The following is a 10,792-nucleotide window of genomic DNA, read 5'->3' as shown; positions in this document are numbered from 1 at the left end:
AAATAAATAATGGTGAAGAGCGGAAGGGAAACACTTTGTGCCTTTGTGGTACACACGGTTGCTTTAATTAATGATCGATGCAAGTTTAGGGAAAGTTGCATGTTTTGTTCACATCGTTGTACTCCACAACTACGTGTTTTACCATCATCCAAGCACTCAAAACAAAAAGTAGGAGAGTGGAGAGGTAACACTTTGTGGTCCACACGTTTTTCTTTCGGTGCTGAGGGCCAATGGGTGTTTTGCCTGCTTTGAAATTTGAATCATTGATGCAAGTTGGGGAACTAAATTATTACTTTCGTCGATCGAAGCACTCAAAAAGCAGGGTCTTTTCTTTTATTCCACCTGAATAGTCCATCCCACTGTCACAGATTGTTCTAGTTTTACTCTTACCTTCCAGTTCTCAGTTCTCACAAGATTAGCGTTCATTCAATTCTCAATAATTAAGAAATGGCGGAAGGAGCTCTGTTCGACGTTGCTAAGCGAATCATCGGGAGAGCGGGCAAGTTAGCAGAGATTCCGCTCATCTGGGGCGTCAATGACGAGATAAAAAAATTCGTGGTGACTGTTTCGACAATCAGTGCTGTGCTAAGGGATGCAGAGAAGAAGCAAAACAACCATCACGTGAAACAATGGCTGAAGGGGCTTAAGGATGTCATACTTGATGCGGATGACTTACTGGATGAAATCTCAACTGAGGCTTTACGATGGGAACTGATGACCCGGAACAAGAAGGCCAAAAAGGTACGCATCTTCTTTTCATCTAACACGTTTGCATATGGTCATAAAATGGGTCAGAAGTTTAAGGCCATGAGGTATAGGCTGGATGCCGTCGCAGCAGATAGGAGGTTTTATTTAGAAGAGCCTTCTGAGGAGAAACAAGTCAGCCTAGTCAGTTATGAGGCAAGACTGCGGACTTATTCCATTGTAAGTGCTGAAGATTTTATTGGAAGGGAGGAGGATAAGAAGGCCATTATTGGATCTCTGTTGTGTGCTGAAGATGTTATTGGAAGGGAGGAGGATAAGAAGGCCATTATTGGATCTCTGTTGGATCCCAATTTGGAGGAGAATGTTTCTGTCCTTCCGATACTTGGTATCGGAGGACTAGGAAAGACCACAGTTGCTCAACTTGTCTTCAATGATGAAGAAATCAAGAGCCATTTTGAGCTAAAATTGTGGGTATGTGTCTCTGATGATTTTGATGTGAAGATAATTGTTGAGAAAATCTTGGAATGTATACAAAATAAGAAACAAAAAGGCCTTGAAATGAACACTTTAGTCAATGATGTTCACAAAGAAATTAATGGAAAAAGATACTTGCTTGTGTTGGATAATGTGTGGAATGAGTTGCATGTGGTGGATGATATGTGGAATGAGGAGCGTGAAAAATGGTCTAGCTTGAAAGCTATTTTGAAGGGTGGCACAAGAGGCAGTGGAATATTGTTGACTACACGTAGTGAAAAAGTGGCAGAGATTACACAATCTAAGCAACCATACAAGTTAAAGGGTTTAGATGATCAACAGTCTTTGTCTTTATTTAAGAAGATGGCGTTTAAAGAGGGGGAAGAGCCAAAGAATGCAAGCTTTGCAGAAATTGGGAAGGAAATTTTAAAAATGTGTGTAGGAGTTCCGCTTGCAATAAGAACAATAGGAGGTATGCTGTATTTTCAAAAATCTGAAAAAGAGTGGTTATTATTCAAAAATGGATTTTTAAAAATATCTCAGAATGAAAGTGATATTTTACCAACAATAAAGTTGAGTTATGATCTTCTCCCATCATATTTAAAGCAATGCTTTGCTTATTGTAGTCTATTTCCAAAGAATTACATAATTGACAAATCAAGTTTGATTTATATGTGGATGGCGCAAGGGTTCATCACGTTGTATGATGAAAAGCAATGTCCAGAAGATGTTGGTCATGAGTATTTTATGGATTTACTTAGGAGATCGTTCTTTCATGAAGTTGAACAAGATAAACTTGGCAATATTTCAAAATTCAAAATACATGATCTCATGCATGATATAGCAATACAAGTAACGGGATCAGAGAGCACCACTATTTATTCAAAAGAGAATGTAATTGACAAGAAAACTCGTCATGTGTCATTTGGGGATATGTTGTACTCAAAATCAGAGATTCCGATCTCATTATATAGCGCAAGAAGGATAAAGACATTTCTTTTGCCATGTCAACAAAATTATGATACCATAAGATCAAATGATTCAATTTCTAGTGTAATTGTGGCAAGTTTTAAGTTTATACGGTTGTTGGATTTGCATAACACGGGGATTAAAACAATTCCAAGTTCTATCCAAAACTTGAATTATCTAAGATATCTTGATCTTTCTAAGAATGGACACATTGAGATGCTTCCTAATTCTATTGTCAAGTTGTACAATTTGCAAACACTTAAACTCTCTGAGTGTGAAAACCTTCAAGAATTGCCAAGAGATATTAACAAATTAGTCAACCTCAGGTTTCTTGGGATTGATGAATGTTTGGGTTTGACTCATATGCCAAATGGACTGGGCCAATTGACTAATCTACAAACATTGTCAAGATTTGTGATGATTAAGGGTAGGATTGATTCAATGCCTAGGAGTAACGGTGAATTGAAAGAACTTAACAGGCTAAATGAGCTAAGAGGAAATCTATCAATTGAAAATCTCAAACACGGTAAAGATGCCGCATTAGAGTATAAGGATGCAAATTTGAAAGAGAAGCAACGTCTTGATAGCTTGTACTTAAATTGGGTAGAAGAAGACATTGATGAGGCGGGTCCTGGTTACGAAGACATGTCACTGGAAGCCTTGCAACCACATATAAATCTCAAAGCATTGAGTTTAAAGCGGTACGGGGGAGTGAGATTTCCACATTGGTTTCAGTCCCTCACAAATCTTGTCCGATTTAATTTAATTTCATGTAAAAAAAGCCAATATCTTCCACCGTTGGACCAATTGCCTTCTCTCAAAATTATCCATTTGTCCAAATTGGATTGTTTAAAGCACATATCAGATTCAGAGAGAGATAACAGTGATTCTTTATTCTACCCATCTTTGGAGACACTTGAAATTGATAAATGCCCTAATTTAAAGGGATGGTGGCGGGGAAGGAGGGATTCTCTTCCTTCATTTCCTCGTCTTTCCGACTTATACATTAGGGATTGCCCTCGGCTGACTTCCTTTCCTTTGTTTCCATATCTCGAAAGTTTGAGGCTATATGGGTGTAGCTTGAAGCAGTCATGGGAGAGGATGATGATAAACAACAAGACTTCTTCAGGGAATCTACCATCAATTGCTTCTTCTTCTTCTTCTACAATTGTTGCCCCTCTCTCCAAATTAAGTTACATGGAAATAGATGAAGCTTTGCCACAGGAGTGCCTACTAAGTCTCATCTCTCTCCGTACTCTATATCTAGTCAAATGTCCTCTTCCTCAAGGCATTCGATATCTTACGGCACTTCAAAATCTGTATGTTTGGAACTCTGAGGTGGTTGATTTATCCAATGATTGGGATAAGATGGAATGGCAAGGACTTAGGACCCTTCTCTCTTTGCAATTCTATAAACTTCCGAAGTTGGTCTCTCTCCCAACGGGGCTTCAATATGTCAGCGCTCTACAAATACTCAGAATTTCGCAGTGTCCTAGTTTGAGAGCTATACCGGAGTGGATCTGCAAACTTATATCTCTTCAATCTCTTCAAATTAGGGAATGCCCTAATTTGGAATCATTGCCAGAACGAATCGGTGCCCTTACCTCTTTGCAAGCACTACAAATTTGGGATTGCCCTTATTTGAAATCATTGCCAGAAGGAATCGGTGCCCTTACCTCTTTGCAAACACTGTACATTAGAGCATGTCCCATCTTACTGGAAAGATGCAAGAAGCTAATCGGGGAAGATTGGCATAAAATTTTTCACATTCCCAATTTGGAAGGAGATCTGTCTCGGCAAGAAGAAGAGCCAGGTATGTAAAAGTCACCATTTTATTCCCAACCTTCGATTAAAAAAAATCCAAATGCACAATTCTTCTTCTCCATTGTTCTCTCTCAACGGCTGTATTTCTTGGTGATTAAATTTCAGATGAAGAAGAACCATAGAAACCTGCTTGTCAGAATTGGGACTTAATTAAAGCTTTTGGGTGCTGCAATTGTTCAACAACACAACAACTCACTCACTGGTACTATCTCCTTTCTTTTCTTTTGCCTTTTCCCCCTTTATCTGCTTATAATATTCTCATTTTTTAAATTATGTTTTGGAAAAAAATTAATGTGAACTTTCTTTCATTACCCATTGTGTAAACAGAGTCAATATTACTAGGAGAATTGAACTGGGCAACCTTGCCATAGGATTCAGCTCATTGTACAGGTATTCAATTCCTTTTTAAATATATAAGCTTCCAATTTTCTGTTATGTCTACAAATAATGCCATTGATCACAATTTGTTATCTAAGTTAAATCACTATGGGATCACGCTTTGTAGCAAAATATAATTTTCATGCATCATGGTTTTATTTTGAAATATAGCTTTTGATAAGTTGATATTTAGAAGGAAAATGTTACTATATGTTACCGAAACATCGAACTATCTAAGTTTTCTCAGTTTGTTGATTTTAATATTGTTGTCTGGTTTGAGCTAAAAAAAACATGAATTCTACCACTGACCTGTTTTATAAATTATAACACTAAATATACTTCATAGAGATCAAGCACCGATTCATTATTTTTATTGTCATTACAGACTAAATTCTGCAGTCAAGACAAATCCTTGTTTTTATTTTTTATTTTTTTATAGCTAGTTTTTCTACTGATAGTAACAGTAGAACCTGATGCATCATTTTAATGCAAGTGCTGCAGGCTTTTATCATGTACATTTATATAGCTAGCTTTCAACAACAATATGTGGCTTTCTCAAGTGATTTATCAGTGTAGGTAACTCATATACAATATCCTAACCTCTCTCTCAAGTGTCCTTTGTCCTTACTTCTTTTGTTTCTTCTTTCACATCTTTGCATCTTCAGATACTAACATCAATTCTTGTTTTACTGTATTTCACATGCATCAGCACCAGACAAGAAGTAGAGAATAAATATAGGGCCCCATGTATAAGTGATGTAGTGCTTTTGATCTCAAAGTACATTGAGATACAGAGATGATTGCTTTCATACAGTTTGCATATAGCCTCAAGACTCCTATGAAAGGTAAGCCTACTTATCTAAAATCGTAATGGTTTAAGTACTGCTTTTGTATATTTTAGTATTTTATATTTCCAACTCTTACTTCTACTGTCTAATTCTCTTTCTAGGTATAATTTTTGTATGTCTTTTTTTTTTTTCCCTCTAAATATCCAATGATACTTCCCCTAGTAATGTGGGAGCTATTTCACCAGTTTGTTTAGCAAACAAGATGTGTTTGCATCATAGTGCTTTTTTTGAGACATTTTAGCTTTATCTATTGAATGGGAAAGGAAGGGGAAGAGGAGGAATTTAATTCCTATGAACCAAAATAATATGAATTTATTTGAAAAATGTAGGAGGAAATAGGTCACTAGTGCATTAAGCTGCTCACATCCCAGAGATTGAAATTTATTTTGGAAGGATTTAGCTCCAGTGTGTATACAGGTTTCTCATATCCCTCCAAATTTCTCAAGTACTGTTTTTTTTTTATCAGTATATAAGTAAGTATTTTATCAAACAAAAAGACAAGGTCCAAATATACAGTTAGTATACTACAGAACCAAATTTCTCAGATACTAATCTCGTTCACTGTTAAATTTACCCTTTGGTTTCAGGTTGATGAGTTTATCATTTATTGGGCTCTATATGCAAAAACCTGAGGAGAAATGAATACTAAAGCAGGCAAGAATTTAAAAGTGCATGTTTTTTTCCAAACTAGACCATGCGAAGTTTACACACAAACAAGAAGAAAATAATGGTAACTATCTCATTCCTTACCACATTAAATCTTTCCTCATAGGTTTGTCTTCAATTTTTGGGTTTTAATTTTTTTTTTCTTGCAATATGATAGGCAACATCATCAACAAAGCATTATTCCCAAGTTTTGAGGTTAGCTATGGATCCTCATTTCCTCTCAAAACTTTTTTCCTTTTTTGAAATATGGTGGAAAACTTATTCACTCACTTATTCACCTTTTTATTTCTCAAACTTCGGTCTGATAGGTTACCATGGATGAAAGCTATATAGCTTGGTGTTACCACTCAAAGTATTATCTGCTTTTAAGGATAGCTTAATTTCATGGTGAATGATTTTTGGACTTCTCAACCAGTAAGACTTCGTTGAACAAGGGTTGCTTGGAGAGTTCCGTTATTTAATAAAGAAGGCATTTCTTTCATCTTTGGATTAATTTCTTAAGGTTGCTTAGCATACCATGGAGTTATATTAGAGATATGGCACCTGTGAAATATCACATAAATCTAACACCTTGTTGGAATTTTTTGTTTAGTGCTCTGTCAGATAGGTTCAGGCTTTCTGGTGTATTTGTATTGCTGCTTCAGATTTGCTGTTGTATATGAGTTGCTAGTTTTTGGCTTGGTTTCAATGAAATTTCTGCCTGATTATCCAAAAATAAAATAAAATAAAATCTAGCACCTTCTATTCTTGAGGACAGGAGTTCATAACCTTTCTAATGGCTTTCAAATTGAATACTAGACAACAACAGCTATCAGACAGAAGAGAATAAATGATTTTATTTCCTGCAATTTGAGTTCCAAAGTAAAATTATAAGGTCTTTACACAAATTGGTCCCTTTTTCTTCATTTTTCATAAAAATTTTCAATTATGTTATATAAGTAAATTCTTTTCTGGGCAGAAGTTGGATTTCAAGGTGAAGGCAAGACTATTCACCTAAATGAGTAAGATCGATTCTTTTAAACATGAACTTCCTCTCTTTTTGTTCGCGGGATGTTGGATTGGATACCAAGGCTTATTTGACTGAACTCACTGGTATTTTTCTCATTTCCTTTTTTTCCCTTTATCTGGTCCTAGGATCTTCAATCTTTTATTTATGACTTTTGCATTTTAATAAAAAACTTGTGACTTTTCCTTCAACGTTTTCTTCATTCTAATAAATTGCATCTTTGTATCTTAAATTGTGTTGATGACATGATGTATTTGATGTGCTTCAAATATTGTTTAAACAGAGTAAAATTTGGCTCAAGGTGATATAGAGGTAATATTGCAGGGAGAATTAATTCTTGCAACCATGCTGCTGGAATTAGCTCATTGTATAGGAATTTTGCTGTTTCAAATCCTTTTTATATGTAAGCACCTAGCTTGCTGTTATATCTTCAAATCACAATCATAATAATAATGACTTGCAATTTTCTCTTGTAGCTTGGTCTTATTTGAAAACACAGCTCAATTTTTTAAAATCAGTTGATAAATTCAAATAAAATGGAAAATATTCCTATATGTTATCGAAACAGCAAACTACTATATTTTTCTCACTATCAATTTTTGAATAATAGGTTGCTTGGAAAAGAAAAAGAAAAAGAAAATCTCTGGCATATGTTTCATAACACTAATTATCATATATTATAAAACTAGAGATCCAAAAATCTTTTAATATAACAGACTAAATAATATACTTAGCACTATTGTTTTGTGAAGCAATCCTTTCTATAGAGATATTAGCAGCAGAACTTGATGCATCAGTAGATATTAGCAATAGGACTTGATGCATCATTTTAATGCGTGCACTTTCAAGCTTTTATCATGTACATTCATGTGGGCAGTTCCCACAACAATCCATAGCTTCCTTTAGTGAACTATCCAAGGAGGCAACTCATACAATATCCTAATTTCTCTCTCTAGAGTCCTTTTTGTCATTTCCCCCTTGTTTCTTCTTTCACCTCTTTAAGACCTGATTTACTTGTAGATTGTTTGTCATTCCATATGACTTCTTGTTGTCAGTTTATGTACTAATATCTATTCTTGATTTGTTCCATTTCACGTGCTAATATGATGAGAAGTGTAGAGTAAATGATAACCCATGTATAAGGTGATGTAGTGCTTTCTAATTCCATACTTGCATTGAGATACATGGATAATTGCTTTGACAAAGTATGTAAATAAACTCATGAGTCCTGTGAGATGTGAGCCTATGTATCTGAATTAGTAATGGTTGAACAGTTGCGTTTGTATTCTAGTACATTAAGTTTGTAAATTTTTGCTTGTCATGCTTGTATTTGTTTCTAAGTATTATTATGCATGCATCAGACATCCCTCTCAACTACACCCTCCCAGATGATCAAATCATATGGATTGGAAACAAGAAAGGTGAATTCTCTGTCAAAAGCGCCTTACTATGTAGCACTTCCAATCATTCATCCATTTAATGAGGGTGAAAGCTCAAGAGATGATCCTCGCTCCCCTCTCTGGAAAAGGATGTGGCTCCTCAACATCCCAGCAAAGATCAGAATCTTCGCCTGGCGTGCCTGCATGAATGCCCTCCCCACTATGCATTTCCTAAGAACCAGAGGAGTAAGCACAGATGGTATTTGCCCTGTGTGTGACTTGTGCCCTGAAAATACTCTGCATGCCCTCATACACTGTGACACTGCCAAAGAGGTGTGGAGCAATTGGCTAAACTGTCTAGTGGATTAGGAGACAAATTCTGGGGATTTTATTGATCTAGCACTTCAGTTCATCACCAATGGCACCACTCAAGACTTGGAAACTCTTTTTGTCACAGCCTGGCCTATTTGGTACAACCGGAATCAAATGGTACATGAGTCAACCTCATCACTTCCCTTCCAAATCTGGGAAACTGCTAGGAGAACTGTCAAGGACTACAAAGGTGCCTTGTCAATTGCATTTCAGCTGAAATCCAACCCAGCTTTGTGCTGGACTGCCCACAAATATGGTAGAAAAAATATTACTTTCTACCTTCTCTTTTTAATTTATCTTTCTCTTCTTCATTTTTTTAGCAATATTATTATCAACAATTTGAGTTCCAAAGTAAAATTATAATGTCTTTGCACAAATGGGACCTTTTTCTTCATTTTTTCATAAAATATTTCCAATTATGTTATATAGGTAAATTCTTTTTTGCGCAGAAGTTGTCTTTCTAGGTGAAGGTGAGACTGTTCACCTAAATGAGAAAGATTAATACTTTTAAACACGAACTTCCTCTCTTTGTTGTCATGGGATGTTGGAATGGATACCAAGGCTTATTAGACTGAACTCACTTGTATTATCTCATTTCCTTTTGATTTTTTTAACCCTTTATCTGCTCTTAGGATTTTAGATCTTTAATTTATAACTTTCGCATATTAAGGAAAAAAAAAAACGTGACTTTTCCTTCATCTTTTTCTTCTTTCTAATATATTGTATCTTTGTATCTCAAATTGCTTTGATGAGATGATGTATTTGATGTGCTTCAACTATTGTTTAAATAGGAATTTGGCTCAAGGTGATATCAAGGTAATACTGCAGGGAGAATCAAATCTTGCAACCATGCTGCTGGAATTAGCTCATTTAACCCGTGTGTCTACAGGTGCATACATCTCCATTCTCAGTTCCCTTCAAATTTATTAAGTACCAGATTAATTCTCTCTTAGCTTTTCCCTTTGGTTTCAGGTATGGGGAGTTTATTAGTTATTGGGTTCTATATGCAAAAGCCTGAGAATAATTGATAATACAGCAGACAAGAGTTTATTAGTAGTGCATGTTTTTCTAAATCTACTTGGTACAAAAATTATGCAGATGCTAAGAAAAAGAATGGTAACTATCTCTTTCCTAACCTAATTAAATCTTTTCTCATAGATTAGGTTTCAATTTTTGAATTTTCTTTTTCTTGAAATATGTTAGAAAAAGTATATGTATTACTGCTGTAGGGTACTAAAATGTCATTCTTTTGTGGTCCTGAGTTGTAATTGTCTTAGTGCTTTGTCTGCTGGTTCAGACTTGTTGTTGTATTTGTGTTGTTGGTTTTCAGCTTGGTTTCAATGAAATTTCTGCCTGATTATCCAAAAATAAAATAAAATCTAGCACCTTCTATTCTTATAAATATTCCTATATGTTATCAAAACAGCAAACTACTATATTTTTCTCACTATCAATTTTTGTATCATAGGTTGCTTGGAAAAGAAAAAGAAAAAGAAATATCTGGCATATGTTTCATAACACTAATTATCATATATTATAAAACTAGAGATCCAAAAATCTTTTAATTATTGGTGTTGCTATGACAGACTAAATAATATAGTTAGCACTATTTTTTTGTGAAGCAATCCTTTCTATAGAGATATTATCAATAGAACTTGATGCATCATTTTAATGTGTGCGCTTTCAAGCTTTTATCATGTACATTTATGTTGGCAGCTTCTCACAACAATCCATAGCTTCCTTTAGTGAACCATCCAAAGAGGCAACTCATACAATATCCTAATTTATCTCTCTAGAGTCCTTTTTGTCATTTCCCCCTTGTTTCTTCTTTCACCTCTTTAAGACCTGATTTACTTGTAGACTGTTTGTCATTCCATATGACTGCTTGTTGTCAGTTTATGTACTAATATCTATTCTTGATTTGTTCCATTTCACGTGCTAATATGATGAGAGGTGTAGAGTAAATGATAACCCATGTATAAGGTGATGTAGTGCTTTCTAATTCCATACTTACATTGAGATACATGATAATTGCTTTGACAAAGTATGTAAATAAACTCATGACTCCTGTGAGAGGTAGTCTACGTATCTGAATTAGTAATGGTTGAACAGTTGTTTTTGTATTCCAGTACATTAAGTTTGTAAATTTTTGCTTGTCATGCTTGTATCTG

General features: G+C 35.1%; 1 protein-coding gene across 5 annotated transcripts; it reads left to right on the top strand.

Annotated features, from left to right (window-relative positions):
• The first annotated feature begins 224 nt into the window (after positions 1-224).
• Positions 225-9,718, top strand: LOC115963661 (putative disease resistance protein RGA1). Of its 5 annotated transcripts, none has more exons than XM_031082753.1 (12): positions 225-3,961; positions 4,078-4,174; positions 4,300-4,362; positions 4,852-4,922; positions 5,060-5,195; positions 5,786-5,928; positions 6,022-6,059; positions 6,173-6,956; positions 7,154-7,273; positions 8,232-8,877; positions 9,413-9,510; positions 9,594-9,718. In XM_031082753.1, the coding sequence occupies exons 1-2, from the start codon at positions 448-450 to the stop codon at positions 4,092-4,094; spliced, it is 3,531 nt and encodes a 1,176-aa protein (XP_030938613.1). In that variant the 5' UTR covers positions 225-447; the 3' UTR covers positions 4,095-4,174; positions 4,300-4,362; positions 4,852-4,922; positions 5,060-5,195; positions 5,786-5,928; positions 6,022-6,059; positions 6,173-6,956; positions 7,154-7,273; positions 8,232-8,877; positions 9,413-9,510; positions 9,594-9,718. The 5 variants fall into 5 exon arrangements, with proteins under 5 accessions (XP_030938613.1, XP_030938610.1, XP_030938611.1 ...); XM_031082750.1 differs by lacking the exon at positions 7,154-7,273 and adding an exon at positions 5,528-5,615; XM_031082751.1 differs by lacking the exons at positions 6,022-6,059; positions 6,173-6,956; positions 7,154-7,273; ... (1 more) ...; positions 9,413-9,510; positions 9,594-9,718 and adding an exon at positions 5,528-5,615 and having other exon boundaries at positions 4,852-4,926; positions 5,786-5,819.
• Positions 9,719-10,792: the final 1,074 nt, after the last annotated feature.

Source organism: Quercus lobata, chromosome 10 (assembly GCF_001633185.2).
Source record: "Quercus lobata isolate SW786 chromosome 10, ValleyOak3.0 Primary Assembly, whole genome shotgun sequence".
Taxonomy (NCBI): Eukaryota; Viridiplantae; Streptophyta; class Magnoliopsida; order Fagales; family Fagaceae; genus Quercus; species Quercus lobata.
This window is presented reverse-complemented; position numbering and strand designations above follow the sequence as displayed.

What these genes read in the sequence shown, in the direction of transcription:
- LOC115963661 (XM_031082753.1), top strand. Translation starts at nt 448, where the DNA reads ATGGCGGAAGGAGCTCTGTTCGACGTTGCTAAGCGAATCATCGGGAGA.